This window comes from Zingiber officinale, chromosome 8A (genome assembly GCF_018446385.1).
Source record: "Zingiber officinale cultivar Zhangliang chromosome 8A, Zo_v1.1, whole genome shotgun sequence".
NCBI classification, from domain to species: domain Eukaryota; kingdom Viridiplantae; phylum Streptophyta; class Magnoliopsida; order Zingiberales; family Zingiberaceae; genus Zingiber; species Zingiber officinale.
The window spans coordinates 130280934-130308112 of record NC_056000.1 but is presented as its reverse complement, the minus strand read 5'-3'; the positions used below and the strand labels follow the sequence as shown (position 1 = coordinate 130308112).

The following is a 27179-nucleotide window of genomic DNA, read 5'->3' as shown; positions in this document are numbered from 1 at the left end:
ACCTTGACTTTGGCCAACAAGTCATTTTTAGCTATAGCAGTAGATAACATATTTATTGATTGTATATCACTTATATGCAACTATCACATTATGCTAGCAACTAATTGATCTTTGCATAAATATCGAGTTGTTAACACATTAACAAGTATACATCAAATACACATCACCCAGCTTTATCTCTAGCCACATTGATCATGGCTTTGACACAACAAATCAACGCTTCAAGTTTAAAACCAACCCGTTAATCATGAGATTGCATCTCTATGATTTGAATATATTTAATTCCAAGTTGAGCTTGACTTTGGCCAACAATTCAAACAAGAACTTAAACTCTGGTTCTTACCATATTAATGGAAGGTGTAGGTTTTAATATTGAGTAAGGGATTTAAGTCTCATCTACATCATGCAAAATTCTATATATATGACATTATACACATGGCATAAATGATGACATGACTGTTGGTTAGTCCTAGGAAAACGTACCGGTTCCACTGTACAAAAATTTTTGTACAAGTATCGAACCTTTCCTTAAATAACCTATTGTGTTCTTTAGAAGTTAAATTATGAATCGCAGACGAAACTTAACATCATTGATTCCAAATTTAACTTATCTGTTCTTAATGGGTTAGATTTGAATCGCAAGCGAAACTTAACACTATTGATTTAAATCCACCTATGTTATTAATTTCATTAAATATTAATTTCCAAAATTGACTTCCAGGACTGCATGGCGAGGCACATGACCTTCTTGGATATGGAAACAACCACCACCGCCTAGACAAAGCCTTTTAAGGAAAGCTAATATTTAATTTCCTTAAATAACTCTAGGTTAACCAAAAAAGAACAATCGAATCACAAATTCGAAAAACAAAACAAAAAGAAACACATCTTTGAAACAAATCCGAAAATCTAGAATCTAATGCCTCTTGTGTTTGAAATTCATACAAAAAAAATACAACTAGTATGATGCGGAAATTAATTACTAATTATACCTTCCTTTGTATGCAACGACCTCTTGATCTTCTACCGTATTCCTCTTCTTATCCCGGACGTTGTGTGGGCAACGATCTACCGAGATGAGAATCCACCTAAGCCACCTTCTTCTCCAAGCATGATTCGGCCACCACAAATATTCCATAAATAGATGTGGTTCGGCTACCTCCACCAAACTCCAAGGGATGCTTCCTTTTTCTCCTTCCTCTCCAAGATAGAATCCGACCACCTTCAAGCTCCATGAGATGATGAGGTTCGGCCAATGAAGAAGAAAGAAAAGGAAGAAGAGAAAACCAATATGACCGGCCACCACCAAGGAAGAAAAGAGAGGAAGAAAAATAATAGAGTTGTTCCCATGAAGACACCTCTACCCCTCTTTTATAATCCTTGGTTTTGGCAAATAAGGAAATTTTAATAAAAACTTCCTTAATTCTTTTGCCATGAAAAGGGAAATTTAATTAATTAAAAATCAATTTTCTTTTCTCAATTCATATGGCCGGCCACTTTCTCCCTAAAACAAGGAAAATTTAATTCACACAAGAATTAAAAAATTCTTAATTTATTTCCAGAAATTTATAAAAGATTTATCCAATAATTTTCCCTTCATGATTGGTTAGTAAAAAGGAAATTTTATAAATTAAAATATTTCTTTTAAACATGTGGATAATTTCCAAAAAGGAAAGTTATCTCTAAAAATTAAAATCTCTTTTCAATCTACAAATAAGGAAAGATATCAAATCTTTTCTTAATCTTTTATAAAAACTAATAAAAGAGAATATTTAATTTTTAAACTCTCTTTTAAATTATGATCATGGTTAAAAAGGAAAGTTTTTTTTCAAAATTAAAATCTCCTTTTAATCTACAAATAAGGAAAGATTTCAAATCTTTTCTTAATCTTTTGTAGAAAGTTATAAAAGGAAAGATTTAAATTTTAAACTCTCTTTTAAAAACATGATATCCACATAAGAAATAATTTTAATAAAAATCCTTTTTAATATTCTAGTGGCCGGCCACCTAAGCTTGGGACCCAAGCTTTGGCCGACCACCAACTTGGCTCATCCACTTGGTCTTGGCCGACCCTAGCTTAGGTTCCAAGCTAGCTTGGCCAGCCCCATTAGGATGGGTAAGAAGGTGGATATGTGGTGGATATAAATCTCTATATGCAAGAGACTACGATAGGGACCGAGAGGAGGAATTGGTTTTGGTCTCCCGATGAAATTAAGCTTCCCGTGTTCGCCCCGAACACATAACTTAATTTCATCAATAATAATTCATTCCACTAAAGAACTATTATTGAACTACCGCACCAATCCCAAATTACATTTTGGGCTCCTTCTTATTATGAGTGTGTTAGTCTCCCTGTGTTTAAGATGTCGAATGTCCATTAATTAAATGAGTTACTGACAACTCACTTAATTAATATCTTACTCCAAGAGTAGTACCACTCAACCTTATTGTCATGTCGGACTAAGTCCACCTGAAGGGTTTAACATAACAATCCTTATGAGCTCCTCTTGGGGACATTATCAACCTAGATCACTAGGACACAGTTTCCTTCTATAATCAACAACACACTATAAGTGATATCATTTCCCAACTTATCGGGCTTATTGATTTATCGAACTAAATCTCACCCATTGATAAATTAAAGAAATAAATATCAAATATATGTGCTTGTTATTATATTAGGATTAAGAGCACACACTTTCATAATAACTGAGGTCTTTGTTCCTTTATAAAGTCAGTATAAAAGAAACGACCTCTAATGGTCCTACTCAATACACTCTAAGTGTACTAGTGTAATTATATAGTTAAGATAAACTAATACCTAATTACACTACGATCTTCCAATGGTTTGTTCCTTTCCATCTTGGTCGTGAGCTACTGTTTATAATTTATAAGGTACTGATAACATGATCCTCTGTGTGCGACACCACACACTATGTTATCTACAATATAAATTAATTGAACAACTACATTTATCATAAATGTTGACATTTGACCAATGTGATTCTTATTTCTAGATAAATGTTTATACCAAAAGCTAGGCTTTTAGTATACACTCTAACAATCTCCCACTTATACTAAAAGACTATGCTGCCATAAATGCTATCATATATCTGATTCCCAACCCTTCAAAATGTCCATCAAAAGCTCTTGCCTTAAGGACCTTAGTGAAAAGATCTATACGTCATCACTTGATGCATTCTAGGTGGCAACAACTTCTCCTCGTTTATACGATTTCTTGTATTGGGTGGTACTTGCGCTCTATTGTGTTTACTTGCCTTATGGACTCATGGTTTCTTCAAGTTTGTTACTACACCACTATTATTACAATAAATTGTAATAATCTTTGGACAAACCAGAAATCATATCTAAGTCCATTTTGAGGTTACTGAGTCATTCAGCTTCTATGACTGCCTCAGAGGCTGCCACTTACTCAGCTTCTATGGTGGAGTCCCAAAAAACACCTTTGCTTATCACTTTTCCATAGTTATGACTTCACCTCCTAAAGTAAACACAAAACTCCGAGGTCGACTTACTATTATTACTATCCGATTGGAAGTCAAAATCCGTGTAACCCACAGGGATCAAATCATCTGCTTAGTAATCCAGCATATAATCCCTAGTCCTTCTCAGGTACGTCAATATATGCTTTACGACAGTCTAGTGTCCCGGTCCTGAGTTACTTCGATATCTGCTAACTATGTCCTGGACAAAATAGATATCTTGTCTTATATATAGCATTGCATACATTAGGCTTCCGACAGCCGAGGCATAAGGAACTGCCTTCATATCCTCTATCTATTTTGATGCCTTTGGAGACATCTCTTTAGATAAAGTTACTCCATGCCTGAAAGGTAGAAACCCTTTCTTGGAGTTTTGCATGCTAACACGAGCTAGCATAGTATGAAGCTTGGGATAAGCACAACATTCTTTTCTTGTGATCCCTTTGATCCCGATAATATGTGCGCACTCTCCCAAGTCCTTCATATTGAATTATTCGGATAACCATACACTTACTTCCGACAACACTTTGATATTGTTTCCAACTACCAAAAATGTCATCTACGTATAACAAGAAATACCACCATGCTTCCATCACACTACTTGTATACACAAGACTTATCCGGTTAAATAAATCCATAGGTCTGGATTACTTTGATAAACCGGATGTTCCAAGACCTTGAAGTTTTGCTTCAGTTCATAGACTGATTAAGCTTGCACACAAGATGCTCTTTTCCCTTTGCAATGAACCCTTCTGGTTGCTTTATATGGATGCTTTCTTCAAGACTTCCATTAAGCAATGCTGTCTTGACATCCACTTGCCAAATAGTTAAAAGAATCCGGATAGACTTAAGCATGGCTACCAGTGAAAAAGTTTCCTTTTTCATCAAGCCTTGCTTTGAAAGTTACTACCTTCCTGTCTATCCCTCTTTTCCTATTGTAGACTTATTTTCACCCAATGGCTTTTACACCATTTGGTGATTTTATAGGCTCCCAGACTCTATTAGAATACATATATTCTAATTCTGTATTTATTGCTCTTTGCAAAGATACTTCATCTTTATCTTGGAGTGCTTCGTCATATGTCCGGGGATCAGGTTCATGTCCACCAGGGATAAAGTCCAAAGACTCTCCCAAAACATGAATCTTTTAGGTTGCCTAACAACCCTCCCACTACGACGAGGCATTTTCTGCAATTGTATATCATTTGTAATACGTGTTGCAGTTTCTTGTGATATTTTATCTTGTACAATTGGTACTAGATTAGACGTGCCCTTTATTATTTCCTTAAGAACAAATTTACTCATGGGCTTGTGGTTCATAGTATAGTCCTTTTATAAAATTGGGCATTGGTGCCAACAATGACCTTCCGATTTTAAGGACTAAAAACCTCTTTTCATTTTTCTAGGATAACTCACAAACTAGTGAACTCATGTCCAATATTATCAGTGTCTCTCATGTGCTAGACCAACCAAATCTGAATATGCTTCAGACTAGGCTTACGTCCAATCTGTAATTCTATGGGAGTAGAGAGTTCTGACTTAGAAGGTATTATGTTCACTTCCGTTTCCAGTGTATATCCTTAAAATGAATTTGGTAATTTTCTGAATAACTCATCATCGATCTAATTATTCCATAAGAGCCTTATACCTTCTTTCTACTACACCATTCTGTTAGGGTGTACCAGGTGCAGTTAGTTGGGATTGAATCCCTACTTCTGATAAGTGACTCCTAAATTGTCCCAAGAGGTACTTGCCACTACGATCTTACCATAGTGACTTGATACTTTTACTTTAACATTTTTCCGCATCAGCCTTGTACTCTTTGAACTAATCAAAGCACTTAGTCTTGCGGCACATCAAGTAAATGTATTTGTATCTTGAATAGTTGTCTATATAATAGATGAAATATTCGATACTACCTCTTGTCTGGATAGCCATAGGATCACACAAATCAGAATGAACCAATTCCAACATATCTATGGCTCCATACCCCTTAGACTTAAAATCTTCTTGGTTATTTTTCCTTCCAAGTAAGACTCGCAGGTTGGAAAGATTTTCACTACCAATGAACCCAAGAGTTCATTGGTTATTATCCTTTGAATCCTACTCAAGTTAATATAACCTAGCCTTAGATGTCAAAAATATGATTGGTTCATTTCCGAAGGTTGCTTTCTCTTAAAGTTAGAAGATGTGTTATAATTTCCATTTATTGCATCGTGGGAGTTATTGGATTATAAATTGTCAACCAACATACCAGAACAGATAACTTCCCTATTTTTCTTGATAACAACTTTGTTATCAAAATAAACACAATATCTATTCTTTAATAGTTTAGAAACCGAAAACTAGTTCTTTCTAAACTTGGTTTATAAAGATAATTTCTTAAAACCATATTTTATTCCTATAAGAGAATAAACTTCTCCCACTGCAACAGCTACTACTTTTGCAGCAGTGCACATGTAGATGGTATTTTCCCTTCATATAGTTGTCGGGTTTCCTGGAACCCCTGCAATGAATTGCAGACATGATCAGTGGTTCTTGTATCTACACACCAGGTACCGGTAGATAACACCACTAATCATGTATCAACTAATGAATAAAACACACCTATATTGTTCTCAGTTCTAAGAGGACAGTCTACCTTAATGTCCAAGTCCTATTTCCAATCATTATAATTGGGACTACTAAGTCTATTATTTAGTATAACAACTAGGGGATTGACAAACATTTTAAATCCTAAGAATCACAAAAATATTTGGTCAAGACCAACTCTTTAAAATCCCCGTGAATTTTGTATGCCACGATAGTGTAGACATATACAAATTCAAAGAGGAGATTTTATCCATTAATTTTATTATCTTGTCAACCTAACTTTATGACAAATAGTTGGTCTGTCTTTGATCAAATATTTGGTCAACACTTTTGAATTTAAAATAACATTGATTCCTCAAACAATATTATTTAAATTCACCAACACCTCAAACATCGTGAATTTTGCATGCCACGATAGTGTGGACGTATACAAAATTGAACATTTTAAAAGGAGGGTTTTACCCATTAATTATCTTGTCAATAAATCTTTATGACAAATAAAATTACCTCAAACACCGTGAATTTTGTATGACATGATAGTGTGGACGTATACAAAATCAAACATTTGTAAGAGGAGTTTTTTCCATTAATTTTATTTTCTTGTCAACCTGACAAATAAAATTACCTTATACACCATGAATTTTGTATGCCACGATAGTGTGGACGTATACAAAAACTCAACATTTGTAAGAGGGGGGTTTTAATTTTATTATCCTGTCAACTTATCTTTTTGACAAATTAATAGTTGGTTTTCTTCGGTCACACAAATAATAGCAGTGACTCCGATGGGGAGGATACTATTAAACATGCCTAAGTGTATACCATTACTTGACACTAAGTTCATTAATAAGATTGTGCCCCTTCCGATGGGGAAGATCACACGCTCTTAATTAACTTCATATAGTCATCCAAAATGGAAGTTTGATGTAGTGATCCGCAAACAAACTCATCCGATATGGAGGAAGACACTCAGAGCCAACGCGCAAGCTTGTTGCATCACTTACAAACCAGTAATGGAGACCATGAGATTTATTTAAAATCCCTCTCCCACTTAGTTATTTAAAATGAGGATTTTAACCTATGCTAGAATACATCACATGCATATACACACATCACAGTAAATAAAAACAATAAATATGGAAATTATTTTCCAACTATAATGACCTTTTTCTGTTACTGTCCTCCATGTGCACCAACCCTAGTTGCTGCCATCTTTAGCCACCGCCATCAGGTCGAGACGTCACATCCATATTGCTTCTTATTCCGCTGCGCCTCTGGTGCTCCAAAAGTACCATGCCTCGCAAGAATTCGATCCGCGACAAAAATAGAATTTTACATATATCGATCCTATATTCCACGAGGGAATGTACATGTAATCTAGATCGAAAATAAAATTCTAAAATCCTAGGGCTAATACAACTCCTGCTATATTAGTTACATACAATCATGCACACACAAAATAATGTCCTTGACATGTCCAAGGGTCCAATCACACACAACATCTATAATCCATAATAGTTGGAGCCTACAACCACAAAGTTAGCACATCCTACTATTATCCTGCCTAAATTATGTATGACATGTGCATAACCTAATTTGAAAACCAAACACACAGAGGCAAACCCTAGCTTTGATATCAATTATTGGTTAGTCCTAGGAAAACATACCGGTTCCACTGTACAAAAATTTTTATACAAGTGTCGAACCTTTCCTTAAATAACCTATCGTGTTCTTTAGAAGTTAAATTAGGAATCGCAGATGGAACTTAACATCATTGATTCCAAATTTAACTTATCTGTTCTTAATGGTTTAGATTTGAATCGCAAGCAGAACTTAACACTATTGATTCAAATCCACCTATGTTATTAATTTCATTAAATATTAATTTCCAAAATTGACTTCCAGGATTGCATGGCGAGGCACATGACCTTTTTGGATATGGGAGCAACCACCACCGCCTAGACAAAGCCTTTTAAGGAAAGCTAATATTTAATTTCCTTAAATAACTCTAGGTTAACCAAAAAGAACAATCGAATCACAAATTTGAAAAACAAAACAAAAAGAAACACATCTTCGAAACAAATCTGAAAAATCTAGAATCTAATGCTTCTTGTGTTTGAAATTCATACAAAAGAAATACAACTAGTATGATGCATGCGGAAATTAATTACTAATTATACCTTCCTTTGTATGCAACGACCTCTTGATCTTCTACCGTATTCCTCTTCTTATCCCGGACGTTGTGTGGGCAACGATCTACCGAGATGAGAATCCACCTAAGCCACCTTCTTCTCCAAGCATGATTCGACCACCACAAATATTCCATAAATAGATGTGGTTTGGCTACCACCACCAAACTCCAAGGGATGCTTCCTTTCTCTCCTTCTTCTCCAAGCTAGAATCCGGCCACCTTCAAGCTCCATGAGATGATGAGGTTCGTCCAATGAAGAAGAAAGAAAAGGAAGAAGAGAAAACCAATATGGTCGGCCACCACCAAGGAAGAAAAGAGAGGAAGAAAAATAATAGAGTTGTTCCCATGAAGGCACCTCTACCCCCTCTTTTATAATCCTTGGTTTTGGCAAATAAGGAAATTTTAATAAAAACTTCCTTAATTCTTTTGCCATGAAAAGGAAAATTTAATTAATTAAAAATCAATTTTCTTTTCTCAATTCATATGGCCGGCCACTTTCTCCCCAAAACAAGGAAAATTTAATTCACACAAGAATTTAAAACTTCCTAATTTATTTCCAGAAATTTATAAAAAATTTCTCCAATAATTTTTCCCTTCATGATTGGTTAGTAAAAAGGAAATTTTATAAATTAAAATCTTTCTTTTAAACATGTGGATAATTTCCAAAAAGGAAAGTTATCTCTAAAAATTATAATCTCTTTTCAATCTACAAATAAGGAAAGATATCAAATCTTTTCTTAATCTTTTATAGAAACTAATAAAAGAGAATATTTAATTTTTAAACTCTCTTTTAAATTATGATCATGGTTAAAAAGGAAAGTTTTTTTTTCAAAATTAAAATTTCCTTTTAATCTACAAATAAGGAAAGATTTCAAATCTTTTCTTAATCTTTTGTAGAAAGCTATAAAAGGAAAGATTTAAATTTTAAACTCACTTTTAAAAACATGATATCCACATAAGAAATAATTTTAATAAAAAACTTTTTTAATATTCTAGTGGCCGGCCACTTAAGCTTGGGACCCAAGCTTTGGCCGACCACTAACTTGGCTCATCCACTTGGTCTTGACCGACCCTAGCTTAGGTTCCAAGCTAGCTTGGCCAGCCCCATTAGGATGGGTAAGAAGGTGGATATGTGGTGGATATAAATCTCTATATGCAAGAGACTACGATAGGGACCGAGAGGAGGAATTGGTTTTGGTCTCCCGATGAAATTAAGCTTCCCGTGTTCGCCCCGAACACATAACTTAATTTCATCAATAATAATTCATTCCACTAAAGAACTATTATTGAACTACCGCACCAATCCCAAATTACATTTTGGGCTCCTTCTTATTATGAGTGTGTTAGTCTCCCTGTGTTTAAGATGTCGAATGTCCATTAATTAAATGAGTTACTGACAACTCACTTAATTAATATCTTACTCCAAGAGTAGTACCACTCAACCTTATTGTCATGTCGGACTAAGTCCACCTGCAGGGTTTAACATAACAATCCTTATGAGCTCCTCTTGGGGACATTATCAACCTAGATCACTAGGACACAGTTTCCTTCTATAATCAACAACACACACTATAAGTGATATCATTTCCCAACTTATCGGGCTTATTGATTTATCGAACTAAATTTCACCCATTGATAAATTAAAGAAATAAATATCAAATATATGTGCTTGTTATTATATTAGGATTAAGAGCACACACTTCCATAATAACTGAGGTCTTTGTTCCTTTATAAAGTCAGTATAAAAGAAACGACCTCTAATGGTCCTACTCAATACACTCTAAGTGTACTAGTGTAATTATATAGTTAAGATAAACTAATACCTAATTACACTACGACCTTCCAATGGTTTGTTCCTTTCCATCTTGGTCGTGAGCTACTGTTTATAATTTATAAGGTACTGATAACATGATCCTCTGTGTGTGACACCACACACCATGTTATCTACAATATAAATTAATTGAACAACTACATTTATCATAAATGTAGACATTTGACCAATGTGATTCTTATTTCTAGATAAATGTTTATACCAAAAGTTAGGCTTTTAGTATACACTCTAACAATGACATGTCACACGCATGGCATAAATGATGACATGACACATTACACACATGGTATAGCATGACACATCATACATATGGTAAGATTTAATCACATCACACGCATGGCACATCTAATCATATCATAAGTAATACATCTACATGCCATACAATATGGTATGTTCATGGCATAGATTTACATATGTTATAATTGTTGGTGCGGTTAGCACTAACGGTCTAACTCAAGTTTTGATGAATGACAAAGTAGGTTAAGTTAGTTTCATTGTGATCTAAAACTGTGACCAAGTGTGTAGAAGAAGCCCAGCTAGGTCGACGGGCCAACCGGATAGTTGGCTTGAAGCCCGGCTAGGTCGACGGGCCCACTTGATAGCTGGCACAAAGTCCAGATAGGTCGACGAGCTAACTGGATGTCTGACACGAAGTCCAACTAGGTTGACGGGCTAACCTGATAGCTGGCACGAAGTCCAGACGGATCGAAGGGATGACTGGACATCTGGCAGGTAAATTAAGGTAAGTTACTAGAGGGGAGTGACTGTGAGGGCGCATTCTCAGGAAGGGAACTTAGGCGCCGATTCAACTTAGAACCATTTCAGAACTCTAAGTTGAAATCTTGACTAGATTCCGGTCTCAGTGAGACGGAATCTAATTACTATTTTTTATTATTATAACTATACTATGTTAATACTTTGTTTTGCAGAGTAGTTTTGCATTTTACCTCGGACTAACCTTTTCTTGTAGGTTGCTGGAAAACAGAAGTCCGGGCGCTCGGAAGGGATCCGGGCGCCCGGAATGCAAACTTTATCCCCTCGCCGCGTCGCCACGTGGAGCTTCATGGTCGGCTGGGCTACGTCACACTCCAGGCGCCCGGAAGGGATCAGGGCGCCCGGAGCCTCCTATATAAGGAGGATGCACCCTGGAGGAAAGAATCAACTGACAACAAAGCCTTCCAATGCTTGCTCTGGCGTATTGTGCTCCTGCGACGCTGAAGCTTCTCTGACAAACGTACTCTTTTTCTTTTCTTAATTACTGTCGGTACTTCATTTCTTTTAGCATTCCTGTACTTTCATTCTGTAACTACTCTTTCGAATTTCTAGTGGATTGTCCAACGAAAGCACTCAACGAGTGCGGGCCTTGGAGTAGGAGTCGACGAAGGCTCCGAACCAAGTAAAAAATTACTTGTGTTAGCATTGTTCTATTTTCGATTTTTTCGCTGCATACTCGATCTTCTTTCGAATTTTTAAATCGCTATCCCCCGCCCCCCCCCCCCTCTAGTGAATTACTCGACCCAACAAGTGGTATCAAAGCAGGTACCACTCTAATTTGGTACAACCACCAGTCAGACAAGGGGTGAAATTTTTTTAATTTTCTTTCCAATTTTTAGTTTTACGTTATAAATCCAAATTGGTATCGTTACCTTTTTGAAAATCTTTTTCGTAGTAATTAAGCAGAATTGGTGCAACACCAATTCAGTTTTAGATTCTTTCTAATTTTATACCGCACTACTAATCCAAGACCAAGTCTTGGGATTCCTCGTTTCTTTATTTATTTGTGTGCAGGATAAAATGTCTCAAGTCGAAGGCTTCAGCACAGTTCGTCCCCCTTATTCAACAGGGACGACTTCCCCTACTAGAAGAAGCGAATGGAAGTTTACTGAAAGACCGACTTTGACCAGTGGTTCAGCGTCACCAGAGGCTACAAGGTGCCGGTCAACAACTCTGGAAATCCACTAGAACCGGAACAGTAGACTCCGGATATGAGAAAGAAATCCTCGACGAACTTCAAATCTCTCAACACACTGCAATGCAGGCTGACAAAGGAAGAGCTGAATCGAGTGGGACCGCACCAAAATGCGAAATAATTATGGGACAAGCTAATCAAACTACATGAAGGAAGGAGCAATGACAAGGTAACAAAGCGTGACCTTCTATTAAATAAATTATTTAATATTAAAATACAGGAAGGAGAAACAACGAGTCAACTCCATGCGAGGATCAAAGACATCCTCAACAGACTCCACGCGATAGGCCAGCAAATGCAAAATCATGACTTAATCAGGTACGCATTAAATGTTTTTTCATGAAATACATTGTGGGCATCTATCGTGGATGCCTACAAAATTTTTTAAAAAATTATCTAAATTAAAACTAGATGAATTATTCTGCGAACTTGAACTATACGAGCAGACTAACGCCAAAATCAAGAAAGGTATTGCTTTGTTTGCAGGTTCCTCCAAGGAAAGGATAAAGACCAAACCTGAACCTGAAGATGAGTCCGATCAAGATTCTGAAGATGAAGAGTACCTGGTGAACCTGGTAAGGAAGATGTTCATCAGGAGGAAGAAAGCTTTAGCAAGAAGGACCTGCAGAAGGTCAACTCCCCGACTGAACCAAGGAACGTGACTTGCTTCGGGTGCAATAAGAAAGGTCACTACAAGAACGAGTGTCCAAGATTGAAGAGCGACAAGTCGAAGACATCCAAGAAGAAGACTCTCAAAGCGACCTGGGATGACTCATCCTCAGAAGAATCAGAGGTCGAAGATCAGAAGCATCAAAGCCACCTCGCGTTGATGGCCCGCGAAGTAGAATCGGAGGATGAATTGGAAGATGGGTTTGAACCCAAATCGAGCCATGAGTCCGTACTAGTTTCTAAAGGTCCCGAAGAGGTATATTTTAATTTGAACAAGAATTTTTTTAAAATTATTGCTTGTTTAAATAAGAAAATTAACTATAACTGAAAATGATAATAAATTGCTCCTTGAGGAAAACCAAAACCTCAAGGAACAAATCACAAATACTAATCCAACTTAAGACCTAACACTTGATGAGGAAAATCTAATACTAAAAACAGAAAATAATAAATTAAGAAGTATTTAGAAAAATTTACAATAAGATCTAAAAATTTAGATCTTATTTTAAATAGGCAAAAAAAAGTAGTCTACAATAAAACTGGGCTTGGCTACAAGTCAAGTTCAAATAAAACGTTTAAATCACTAATAACCTAACATAAACAACAAAATAAAGCTTGAGTTCCGAAAGCATGCTTAACCACGCAAGTAGAAATTAACCAATATTATATACCTAAAGATAAAATATACTCTATAAAATCTGATAAACCAAATCAAAAATCAAAACACAAACCTAGATCAACAAAATCAAAATTAGAAAATTTTAGAAACCATCAAAAATCAGATTATCATCAAGTTAAATATAATTATAAAAGTAACAGACATAAACTTAGAACTAAAACTTTAAAATATAGGCCAATAATTTAGGGGGAGACTTCAGAATAGCTGGCATCTCCAAAAATAATCTACCCGATAGGGTAACTAAAACTAACATACCCGGTAAGGTAATTAGGATTAGAATAAAAAGGGACAAAGTTTAAATTGACCTACGGTACTAGTGAAGTTTTGGATGATAGTTGGTTAGGTCCATACTCTCTCATCCCATCAATTTTTACCTCCTGGGAAGTTTCCCAGGGTGTGTGCGAGTGAGGACAAAGCACGCTGAAAGGATCTTCGGTGGTCTGTGGAGCTAGTTGTCAACCGATGGACAATTCTGGTGGCATTCTTGATTCGGTCCGGATGGGGCCCGCCCGAGCCGGGGCGTTACAGATGGTATCAGAGCGACCTTGCGACCGTGAGTGCGCCTGTGGCAGGAGCACCCAGGGCACCACCTAGCGAGGGAGATTCTGGGATTTGTCTGTGATGTGATTTGTGGTTATATAACGAGGACATTGTGTCTTTAAGTGGGGGTGATTGTAATACCCCGGTTCTGAGATTCTGGTTAAGTATGACTTAAAATGTTAGATGGTACTATCCATATCACTAAGGTGCACTTTTCTTTTCGGAAGCCCAAACTTAAGAACTCCAAAATTAAGCGTGCTTGGAGTCCACCAGGTTGAAATAGCCTTTTACAGTTGGAGTCCACCAGGTAATATGCTCCTGAATTTATCTTCTCTATTACTTTAAATGGTCTTTTCCATTAAGGCTCTAACTTGCCAACATCACTGACTAGCTTTACTCTTTTCCAAACTAGCTAAATCCCTGACTTGGAACGAGTGAGGTATTATATGCTGGTTATAATTGAGATACATCCTTTGGTGATATACCATGAGTCAGGTAGCAATTTTTGCCTGAGTTTCTGAAATCATGTCTTAGTTGAGAAGGTGCAATTCATTATTATCATGCCTGTAAGCATTTTTTTGACATATTAATCATTGACTTCCACTAGAACAACTGCTTCAGCGGCATAGACAAGATGGAATGGAATCATTCCTGTACTTTCCCAAGGGTCGTTTGATATGCCTAGAGTATACTAAGTAACTCATCTACTCAGCTTCCTCGGATATGATCTAACTTAATTTTTAGCCCTATGACAATTGTTGGATTGTGATTGTTCGATAGAGGGGGGGGGGGGGGGGGGGGGAATATCGAATTAAAATTTCGTCGAGTAAACACAACGGAAAAGAAAAGAAACAATGCTAACAGAGTCAATTTACTTGGTTCGGAGCCTTTGACGACTCCTACTCCAAGGCCCGCACGCAAGAGTGCTTTCGATGGACAATCAACAAGTAATTCGAATATTGATTACAAAAATTAAGTACAGAAATGCTAGAAAGAAAATACTGACAATAAACAATACGAAGAAAAAGAGTAGAGCCTTGTCGGATGCCTTTCGCAACATCGCAGGAGTGCAGGAGAGCAGGTTTTTTAGTTGTTGTTCTGACTCCAGCCTTGACCCTCCTTATAAAGGAGGTTCGAGGCGCCTGGAACCTTCAGGGCGCCCTGGAGTGACGTAGCCGAGCCAACCAGCGAACTCTACGTCGCATAGTGACGTTGGGGATAACTTTTTGCCTCCGAGCGCCCGGGTACCTCCCGGGCGCCCGGACCCTGTTTTCCAGCGGTTTCCTACCTGCAAGAAAATGTTAGTCCGAGGCAAATATATATCCTACAAAATATATTATTAGCACAGTTCATAGTTTAACAGAAAAAGTATTAATTAGATTCCGTCTCTCCGAGACCGGAATCTAGTCAAGATCTTGACTTAGAGTTCCGAATTGGTTCTAAGTCAGATTGACGCCTAAGTTCCCTTCCCAGGAATATGTCCTCACAGTCACTCCCCTCCAGTGACTTACCTTCACTTACCTGTCAGACGTCCGGTCTGCCCTTCGACCCGTCTAGACTTTACGCCAGCTATCTGATCAGCCCGTCGACCTAGCTGGACTTCGTGGCAAATGTCCGGTCAGTCCTTCAACTTGTTTGGACTTCGTGCCAACTATCCGGTCGGCCCGTTGACCTAGATGGGCTTCGTGCCAGACATCTGGTCAGCCCGTCAACCTGTCTGAACTTTGCCTGCACACTCGGTCAGAGTGTTAGAGCAATAACAAAACTAACTTAACCTAATTTGTCATTCATCAAAACCTGAGTTAGACCGTTACTGCTAACCGCATCAACAATCTCCCAATTTTTGATGTAATGACAATCTAGTTAAGTTAGTGAAAAATAATGCAAGTAAAACAAGCATTATTATGTGTTTTATGTTTTTAAGTTAGTTTTTGAAATAAGTTTAGGATTTTCTTGTTTTAACTAACTTAACCACCTAACCCTCCCCCTTTGGCATTCATCAAACATGAACATAGATCAAGTAATCACAAACATGAACATAGATCAAATAAGCATAATTACAAAAAAAATGCAAATAGAATATAACCAATGCAAAGAATTAATGTTAAGTTGACTTGGGGGAGTTTAAATTTAAAATATAGTCAATTTAGATCTTAACCTTTGTAAAGTAACTAAGTTTTGAAAAATAGCTAATTTGGCAATATAACTTAGTAGTAAGTTTGTAGATTGGTTTTCAAAAGATATTTTTTTGCAATCATAAAACATTTTTATAATTTTAAAATTAAATTAAAATTCCAAACATAAGTTTTAATTTTTCAAAATAAAATCGAATTTGAAACATTTTACAAACATGAATTTTATATAGATAATTTTACAAAAAGTAAAGTTTTCAAAAGTCAGGTAAAATCCAATATTCAAAATTAAGTAGAACTAAATTTTTCAAACATGAATTTGGTTTTTAAACAAAAGTATTAGCTAATTTTTAGTTAAAAAGAATGTAATTTTAAGACTAAGTAAATTTTAACCTTTGAAAATCAGTTTTCAAGACTAAGTTAAATTTAATTTTTAAAAGCAGCTTAGTTAGTTTTCAAAAATAGATTTAAGAAGTTTTAAGAAAATATTTTTCAAACATAAATTGTAAAATATAAGGGGAAATAAGTATTTAATTAATTTCTCCTCCTGAACCTGACATTTAAAAATAAATAATTGTCTAACCTATTAGTTACTTACCAACTATCAAAAGATAGCAACTTTCACTTGATTAGTCATATTAAGTTAGTTATAATCAGTTGGTGTTTAACTAAACTGAATAACTTAATCTGATTAATATCTGTTTAGTATTTAACATCCAGACTTATGCTGATGCATTGAAATAAATATCTTAAGTCCAGACAATCTGCCTATGCATCTCACCCCTTTCTAAGTTTGACAATCACAAACTAAGAAATCCTAGGGTGTTAGTGAGATGCTCAAGTACTAACCCTAGGAGAACATACTTTCTAAAGGATTATTCTAGTCTAAGGTTAATACTAATTTTGAAATACTAAAAATAGGGAATTTTGAAACCATAAAAACATTTTACCTTAGAATTTGAAAATAGTCGTTTTTGAAAACAATTTTAAAATTCCTAATCTATTAAACACAACAGAATAAATCATTTTCAAAGTTAATATATACCTAAGTAGGTGTAGTCCAGAATATCATAACTCAATGTCAAAGTCAAGGTACAATGATCATGATGAAATATACATAGTGGTCGGGATGTCTATCAAGATGAGGAGGAGGGGTGTGGTCTGGCTCCGAAGGAACGGAACATCTCGATCAGCTCAGCGTGACGAGTCCGGGCATCCTCTCGAGAACTAGATAGGTCACGTCGAAGGTACGAGATATCCTGTCTCACATCTCGTCTCAGATCGAAGACCTCCTGTCGAAGACTCGTCATGGATAGCTTAAGTCCAGCAACTCGATCACCTAGAGTGCGATGTGCAGGACGAGGTGCTCAGCCTGGAGGTGGGGGTCGTATCGGAGCCGGAGTGTCCTCGCCGAATAGTGCAACCATGAACTCATCCTGCTCTGCCTCCTCCTGGGCATCTGGGTCTGGCTGGTGTTGTGCCCCCCTCCGCTAAGACATGACATCATCATCATCTATATAGGCACCCGCTAACGAGAAGCTCCTAGGTCCTATGACATCGAACTCAGTCATGGCCCGAACATTACCTCGGGTGACGTCAATATATAGGTGGGCGAAATATGCCGTCAAAATATGACAATACGACATATGAACTCGGGCGCTGGTGATGTATCCAACTGCGTAGATAATGGTCTGAAATATATGTAGACTAATATCTATATCTAATCTATGGTAAAGGGCATACAAAAGAAAGGAATGGAATGGACGCATCATCGCTATGTCGCGAGTGGATAGTGGTAAGATGCAGTAAACTAAGACCCTATAGAGCGCATAATCATGAACTCGAAGGCCTACTGACCTAAACATGGTCACGGTGGGTACACGTTCTCCTCCGAAAAAATATGAATAAATTGTATCTAGAGTCATGTGTGAGTAGGGATCACCAAATGGTAGATCCCTAGGGGGGTAACACTGAAAACAACACGCAGATGGTCGTAACCCTAAGAAGTCCTGGATAGTGGTAGGAGATAGTGTAATATCATTACCAGCTACCCTAGTAACGTAAGTGAGATCATCTACCCTAACCAAGTTATTATAAAATTCAGCACATAAATCTATGTTTACTGAATTGGTACAGTAAACAAGGTTTCGTAAGTTATAGTGGCTAATAACCTCTATAACTGGAACACAAGAACGTAAAAAGAACTCTCTATCTAGACACTTAGTCCTAATAGCCACGTAAATGGTCGACTCAAACTTAATCTTGAGTTCGTCAGTGGGGAACCTAGGGTCTATACTAGCAGTCGAGGGCCCAGCACCAGATCTAGAACCTTTTCTACAATAATAAGTAAAAAGAAACTATAATAGGCATGAATTAATGAAATATTTAAAAACTTAGGAGGAAAGGTTTTACCGAGGCATAGTGACAAGAATTTTTAGAGATAACGACCTCGGTTGAATCGCACCAGCGTAATAACCGCAGAATAAAATTTTAAATTTGCTCACTCTCGCGGTAAAGCTCGGAAAGAACCTTAACGAGAGTGAAGGGGAGGTGGTGCAAAGGGTGAGGGCGCCTCTGCCCCCCTATTTATAGGGGGCTCCGGGCCCCCGGGCCGTTCTCGGGCGCCCTGAGTTGGCTAGGGCGGGGCGCCCTGAGTCCCTTTCGGGCGCCCCGTAAGGGAATACCAGGGGCGCCCACCCTTGGTTTTTGACATCAATTTTTTTTTAATTCTTAAGTTTAAAATAAAATTTAAGTTTAATTTAAAACAAATTTTTAAGTTTTAGAAAAGGATTAAGTTTAATCTTAAAATAAATTTTTAAGTTTTAAAAAATTAAGTTTAATTTTAAAATAAATTTTTAAGCTAAAATAAATTTTTAAGCTAAAATAAATTTTTAAGTTTAAAACATTAAGTTTAATTTTAAAATAAATTTTTAAGTAAAAAAAATTAAGTTTAATTTTATAATAAATTTTTAAGTTTAAAACATTAAGTTTAATTTAAAAAAAAAATTAAAAAAATTAAGTTTAATTTTAAAAAAAATTTAAGTTAAAATAAAATTTTAAGTTTAAAACATTAAGTCTAATTTTAAAATAAATTTTTAAGTTTTTTAAAAAAATTAAGTTGAATTTTTAGATAAATTTTTAAGTTAAAAAAATTTCAGTTAAAATAACTTTTTAATTTTAATTTTAATTTTATGTTAATTATAATATTTTAATTTTATTTTAATATTTTAATTTTATGTTAATTATAATATTTTAATTTTATTTTAATTTTAAAATTTTAATTGAGTCCTTAGTCATCTCACCCGATCTACATTTTCAATCAGGGAATCCTATAATTTTGTGAGATGAATTAGGTTCAATTTTAGGGTTTGGTTTAACTTTGTGTTAGATTCAGGTTTAGTTTTGGGTTCAACAAATAGACATTCTTTGGATAAGCTTCTGGGCTATGGTGAGTCACTTGGACATCATGAGAGTAACCATGCCTTCGAGGTTTTCCAAATAGTCCTATCCACTGGACTTAGTACAAAACCTTGGTCTAACTGGTTAGGATCCATAAAGGGTAGCTTCGGTCAGTTCCACTTAGCCAAATGCACAAGGTCGAAGTCATATCTTCCTAGACATGCATAGACTAAGCTTCCCTGATATACTATCATCCAAAACTTCACCAGTATCATTTTTCAAGTTAAACTTGAACCCCTCTCTAATTAGTCTTAAGTACCTTGCCGGGTAGATTAGTTTGGATTACCCTGTCGGGTAGGTTAGTTTTGGAGGTGCCAGCTATTCTAGAGCCTCCCCCTGAATTATTGGCCTTTAATTTAATTTTTCGTTCTTAGTTTATGTCTATTTCTTTTATAGTTATAATTTACTTGATGATATTCTAAGTTTTGGTGAGTTTTAAAATATTCAGATTTTGAATTTTTTTGGTCTAGGTCTGTATTCTGGTTTTTGATTTGATTTATTTGACTTTACATAAAATGTTTTATCTTTGGGTATGTAGTATTGGTTAATTCTTACTTGCGTGGTTAAACACGCTTTCAGAACCCAAGTTTTACTTGTTGGTTTGTGTTGGGTTATTAATGATTTAAATGTTTTATTTGAGCTTGACTTATAGCCAAGTCCGGTTTTGTTGTAAATTGCTTTTTGGTTATTTAGAATTAAATCTAAATTTTTAGATCTTGTTGTAAATTTTTCTAAAATTTCTTTTAATTTATTAATTTCTAATTTTAGTAATAAATTCTCCTCCTCAAGTGTTAGATCTTGAGTTGGATTATTTTTTATAATTTGTTCCTTGAGGTTTTGATTCTCCTCAAAGAGCAATTTGGTTCCGTAGCGTTTCTCCTTCCTACATTTTTATATTAAATATTCTATTTAATAACAAGTCACATTTCGTTACCTTAGCGTCGCTGGTTCCTTCGTGCAGCTCGATCAACTTGTCCTATAATTCTTTCGCGTTTTGGTGCGGTCCTACCTAGTTCAGCTCTTCCCTTGTTAGTCCGCATTGTAGCGTGTTGATTGCCTTGTTCTCCATTGATGCTTTCTTCTTTATGTTCGAAGTCCATTGTTCCAAATCAAGTAGATTTCCGGAGTTGTCAACTGGTGCTCTGTAGGCTTTTGTGACGCTGAGCCATTGGTCAAAGTCCATCTTCAGGTAGACTTCCATCCTTTTCTTCCAGTATGGAAAATCGTCCCCATTGAATAAGAGAGGACGTACCCTACTGAAGCCTTCGATCTGAGACATGATGACCCTGCACACAACAAAGCAACGACAAAAAAAATCCTAAGACTTGGTCTTGGATTAGTAGTGCGGGAAGAATTAAGAATAAAAAAAGAACTAAATTGGTGTTGAACCAATTTGATTTAATTGCAACGAAAAGTACTTCCAAAAAGGTAATAATACCAGTTTGGAATTATGCAAAAAAATTGAAAGCCGAAAATGAGAAAAAGGAAAGTTTCACCCCCTTGTATGATTGGTGGTTGCACCAAATCAGAGCGGTACCTACTTTGATACCACTTGTTGGATCGTGATCGTTCGATAGAGGGGGTGAATATCGAATTAAAATTTCATCGAGTAAACACAACGGAAAAGAAAAGAAACAATGCTAACATAGTCAATTTACTTGGTTCGGAGCATTTGACGACTCCTACTCCAAGGCCCGCACGCAAGGGTGCTTTCGATGGGCAATCCACTAGCAATTCGAATATTGATTACAAAAATTAAGTACAAAAATGCTAGAAAGAAAATATCGACAATAAACAATAAGAAGAAAAAGAGCAGAGCCTTGTCGGATGGCTTTCGCAACGTCGCAGGAGTGCAGGAGAATAGGTTTTTCAGTTGTTGTTCTGACTCCAGCCTTGACCCTCCATATAAAGGAGGTTCGGGGTGCCTGGAACCTTGAGGGCGCCCTGGAGTGGCATAGCCGAGCCAACCAGCGAACTCCACGTAGCATAGCGATGTTGGGGATAACTTTTTGCCTCCGGACGCCCAGGTACCTCCCGAGCGCCCAGACCCTGTTTTCCAGCGATTTCCTAGCTGCCAGAAAACGTTAGTCCTAGGCAAATATATATCCTACAAAATAGATTATTAGCACAGTTCATACTTTAACATAAAGAGTATTAATTAGATTCCGTCTCTCTGAGACCGGAATCTAGTCAAGATCTCAACTTAGAGTTCTGAATTGGTTCTAAGTAGGATCGGTGCCTAATTTCCCTTCCCGGGAACGCGTCCTTACAGTCATTCCCCTCCAGTGACTTACCTTCACTTACCTGCCAGACGTTCGGTCAGCCTTCGACCTGTCTGGACTTCGCGCCAGCTATCCGATCAGCCTGTCTACCTAGCTGGACTTCATGGCAAACGTCCGGTCAACCCTTCGACTTATTTGTGTTAGAGTGTATACTGAAAGCTTAAGCTTTTGTAAACATTTATTTTGAATAAAGAATCACATTTGGTCAAATTGTCTACATTTGTTTGTAGTTGTTCAATTAATTTATATTGTAGATAACATAGTATGTGGTGTCACATACAGAAGATGATGTCATCAGTACCTTATAAATTATAAACAGTAGCTCACGACCAAAATGGAAAGGAACAAACCATTGGAAGGTCGTAGTGTAATTAGCAATTAGTTTATCTTAACTATATAATTACACTAGTACACTTAGAGTGTATTGAGTAGGATCATTAGAGGTCGTTTCTTTTATACTGACTTTATAAAGGAACAAAGACCTCAGTTATTATGGAAGTGTGTGCTCTTAATCGTAATATAATAACAAGCACATATATTTGATATTTATTTCTTTAATTTATCAATGGGTGAGATTTAGTTCGATAAATCAATAAGCCCGATAAGTTGGGAAATGATATCACTTATAGTGTGTGTTGTTGATTATAGAAGGAAACTGTGTCCTAGTGATCTAGGTTGATAATGTCCCCAAGAAGAGCTCATAAGGATTGTCATGTTAAACCCTGCAGGTGGACTCAGTCCGACATGACGATAAGGTTGAGTGGTACTATTCTTGGACTAAGATACTAATTAAATGAGTTGTCAGTAACTCACTTAATTAGTGGACATTCGACATCTTAAACACAGGGAGACTAACACACTCATAATAAGAAGGAGCCCAAAAATGTAATTTGGGATCGGTGCGGTAGTTCAATAATAGTTCTCTAGTGGAATGAATTATTATTAATAAAATTAAGTTGTGTGTTAGGGGCGAACACGGGATGCTTAATTTTATCGGGAGACCAAAACCAATTCCTCCTCTCGGTCCCTATCGTAGCCTCTTATTTATAGAGTACTATACCCACCTTCATACCCATGATGTAGGGGCCGGCCAAGCTAGCTTGTGGATCAAGCTAGGGCCGACCAAGCCTTGGTTCATGGGTGGCCGACCCTAGCTTGAACCCAAGCTTAGGTGGCCAACCCCCATTAAATTAAAAAGAATTTTAATTTTAAAATTTTCTTATGTGAAAGATATAATTTATTGGAGAGATTAAAAATTAAAATATCTCTTTTAAATGGATCTACAAAAGATTAAAGAAAGAGATTAGATCTCTTTCCTTATTTGTAGATTGGAAAGATATTTTATTTTTCTTCTTTGTAAATTATTCACATGTTGAAAAATTAAAATTATAGAAATTCCTTTTTATCAACCATGAAGGGATTTTAAAGGGAAATTTTATTTTTTAAAATTTCCGAAGACAAATAAGGAATTTTAATTGTTGATTGAAATTGCCTTGTTTGTTCTTATTGATGTGACCGGCCATGACATAGAGGTTTAGGAAATTTTGTTTAATTTTTCTTAATTAATTCATGTCAAGGAAAGTTAAGGAAATATTATTGTAATTAAATTTCCTTATTTGCCAAAGCTAAGGATTATAAAAGAGGGGGTTTTGGGAGCCTTCATGGTGAACAATCTCTATTATTTTCTCCCTCTTTTTCTTCCTTCTTGTGGCCGGCCCTTCTCTTCTCTCTTCTCTCCCTCCTTGTGGCCGAACCTCTCATCCTCTTGGAGATCAAGTGGTGGCCGGATTCTAGCTTGGAGAAGAAGGAGAGAAAGCTTGCATCCCTTGGAGCATTGGTGGTGTTTTCTCTTCATCCTTGGAGGAGCTCTTGTTTGTGGCCGAACCTTGCAAGGAGGAGAAGAAGGTGCTTTGGTGGTTTCTCATCTCGGAATATTGTTGCCCACACAACGTCCGAGGTTAGAAGAGGAATACGGTAGAAGACCTAGAGGTTTTTGCTTGCAAAAGAAAAGGTATACTAGTATTTAATTTCCGCATCATACTAGTTTTATCTTCATGTAAAAATACCAAATATAAGAGGCATGCGATTCTAGTATTTCGAATTTGTTTTCGATGTTGTGTTCTTTATTTTTCTTTTCCTTGTGATTTGATTGTTCTTTTCGGTTGACCTAAAGTTATTTAAGGAAATTAAATATTAGCTTTCCTTAAAAGACTTTGTCTAGGCGGTGGTGGTTGTTCCCATATCCAAGAAGGCCATGTGCCTCGCCATGCAGTCCTGGAAGCCAATTTTGGAAATTAATATTTAATGGAATTAATAACCTAGGTGATTTGGATCGAACGTGTTAAGTTCCACAGGAGATCCAAGTCTAAACCTAAAAGAACAAATAGATTAAACTTTGGATCAAACGTATTAAGTTCCGCAGACGATCCAAGTTTAATTTAAAAGAACACATGGTAGCTAGGAAAAGGTTCAGACCTTTGTACAAAATTTTTGTACAGTGGAACCATTAGGCTTTCCGAGTAGCAACCAACAGTTTGGACTTCGTGCAAGCTATACGGTCGGCCCATTGAGCTAGCTGGGTTTCGTGCCAAACATCTGGTCAGCCCGTCGACCTGTCTGGACTTCGCCTGCACACTTGGTCAGAGTGTTAGAGCAACAACAAAACTAACTTAACCTAATTTGTCATTCATCAAAACTTGAGTTAGACCGTTAGTACTAACCGCACCAACAACAATCTCCCGATTAATTACCTCAACTTGCACATTGTTATGTGGATAGCCTACCGAAGTGAAAGCATGTCGAATGCCGAAACCCTCACACCAATCCTTCAAACGTTGACCCTGGAACTGTCAACTTTTATTTGAAACTAACTTGTAGGGCAAACCAAATCGACATATAATATTCTGTCATAAGAATTTCATGACCTCTTGCTTAGTTATACAGGTTAAAGGTACAACCTCCATCCATTTGGAAAAATAGTTAACTTCTACCAACAAAAACTTCTTTTGTTATTTGTCGATAGAAAAAGGACCCACGATATCCATATCCCACTATTCAAAGGGGCAAGCCGCTGCGGAAGTTTTCAAGAATTCGATCGAGTGATGAGATAGGTTTTGATGCTTCTAACAATGGGGACAAGCAGTGATGAATCGAGTTGCGTCTGCTTGCAAAGTTGGCTAGAAATACCTAGCAAGCAACACTTTCAGTACTAATGTTCTTCCTCTCACATGATAATTACCACTGATGCCTTTGTGAACTTCCCGCATGACATAGTCACATCTTTATGACCCAAGCATTTGAGAAAGGGCTGTCAATATAATGCATCCCCAATGCGAGTGAATTGGGGCGCCTTCCTTTTGATCAATCGAGCTTATTCCGGATCGATGGAAAGACTTCCCTGCTCTAGGTAAGCCATGATAGGAACCCTCCAATCAGCTAATGCATTTGCATTTGTGATTTGGTTAACTTGGGAGATTGACAACACTTAGGATATGCAATCTTCAGTTCTCTAATTTGACAATGCGCTGGCTAACTTAGGTAGCTCATATGCCTTCTGATTCTTCGATTTGGATATTACTTGAAGACAGATCTCACGAAAATGAGCATGGAGTCTTTCAAAAGCATTAGCATAACCTTGACCACTACGGAGACAACGATGTCTGGCTCGCCAAGACCATTTACTTGTGAGTGATTGATTGTTCATTCTTCCATCTTCATTGATTGATTGATTACTCTGAGAATTTAGCTGATTATTCTTCTTGTGCCTTCAATTTTAGGATATACAACGTGACGAATCCAAAATACCTAGAACTCGCGAAGTTGGAGTTCAACAGGCTGCAAGCAATATACGAAAAGGAGATTGGCTCCATTGTAGAGTACGTCGAGCTTGCTTCCTCACTGTTGTCAATTTTGGGGGTTTTGAAGTAGTTAAAACCCTAATTAATGTCGTATATGATCTTAACAGATGGTGGAATAGCTGTGGACTGGAAGCCACCTCTCTGTCTCCGGAGCAGCTTCACTTTGCCATTGCTTCTACTCTGCCTGAGCCGGAGTTTGCGAGGAGCAGAATTGCCTACACCAAATCGAACTCCATCGAAAACGTTCTCGTAGATCTGTTTTACAAACATGAATCCACTGAGGACTTGAAGAATCTGTGCCGAGCAGTCGAAGAGTGAGTATTTAATTTGATTTGGAATGCCATGCAATGGAATGGAATGGAATCGCTGAGTGATCGAGCTTGTAATTTGTTTGCAGGTGGAATCCCTCGCTGGCTCTTTCACTTCCATCTCAGTTGAAAACAACATTCAATGTTTTGTACGAGACTCTGAATGAATTAGCAGGGGAAGCCAGTAAAGTCCAAGGGAAGGATGTGTTCCCCTACTTCCATGAACTCGTAAGTACTGAGTACAGTTGGAAGAAATTAAATTTACAGACTTCGATTCGATTCGAGTAAAATAACTGAAATAAACTGATGAAAACAGAGGAAGAAGCAAATGGAGATGTACATGAAACTCAGGGAGAGTAAATTGGGAGGACAAAGCGGGGAGTACTCATTGAAGGACTACATCGAGCATGGTAAAACCGAACTGGGCGTGGCCGTCAGATTGCTACCTTCCGTGTTTCTGATGGGAGAGCGTCTCAGGGATCTGGATCTGCTTTGCTTGAACGAGAAATCCAGGATCCAGGAGAAGCTCTCGGTGTTCTTGAGACTCTACGTCGATCTCCAAATGCACAAGGTACGTACTATCGATCGATCGATCGACTTTGAATATAATTGAATTTTTCTGAATGGATCATGATTCGCGTCGCTGCTTGCAGAACTCGCTGGCGCAGGGTGGGATGAACGCGGTGGCGGTGAGCATGGAGGAGGGGAAGCGGAGGGTGGAGGAAGCGTTGGGCGACGTGGAGGCGCAGATGGAGGAGGCGTTCGACGAGTTGGTGCACGAGAGCAAGCCGAGCTTGGTGCCTCGCAGTTGCCGGAGACTGATGTTCGAGCACGCTCGGATCACGCAGTTCTTCCTGCAGGACGACTTCACTTCGCCGGCGCACCGGCGGAAGATTGCGGACGCCATCGAGCGGTTCCGCACGCCTGTTCCGATCGACAGTACGGCGTGAAACGGAGAGAAAATTTAAATTTAATTTAATTGATTTTGTTTTTTTTAAAACAAAATATAGAAATAAGATAAATGGGCCATGAGATGGGCCGAGTTTCAAATCGAACGTGTCATAAAACACGTGTATCAGATCATAATATAATATTGCGAATCTTTCTTTATTTAGAATGAGTGGATGACTTAGCTAATTAATACTTTTTTAAAGTCTTAACGACCAT

The 27179-nt window shown here is 37.2% G+C and overlaps 1 protein-coding gene across 1 annotated transcript; it reads left to right on the top strand.

The window, feature by feature from the left end:
• The first annotated feature begins 12915 nt into the window (after nucleotides 1-12915).
• Nucleotides 12916-26977, top strand: LOC122011257 (bifunctional levopimaradiene synthase, chloroplastic-like). Its single transcript, XM_042567650.1, has 7 exons — nucleotides 12916-13011; nucleotides 25475-25530; nucleotides 25624-25722; nucleotides 25812-26018; nucleotides 26102-26240; nucleotides 26329-26583; nucleotides 26666-26977. The coding sequence occupies exons 1-7, from the start codon at nucleotides 12916-12918 to the stop codon at nucleotides 26960-26962; spliced, it is 1149 nt and encodes a 382-aa protein (XP_042423584.1). The 3' UTR covers nucleotides 26963-26977.
• The last annotated feature ends 202 nt before the right edge of the window (nucleotides 26978-27179 follow it).

Coding starts and splice junctions, on each gene's coding strand:
- LOC122011257 (XM_042567650.1), top strand. CDS start 12,916: ATGGCCCGCGAAGTAGAATCGGAGGATGAATTGGAAGATGGGTTTGAA. Junction 26,019..26,101: donor CTGTGCCGAGCAGTCGAAGA/GTGAGTATTTAA, acceptor ATTTGTTTGCAG/GTGGAATCCCTCGCTGGCTC. Junction 26,241..26,328: donor TCCCCTACTTCCATGAACTC/GTAAGTACTGAG, acceptor TGATGAAAACAG/AGGAAGAAGCAAATGGAGAT.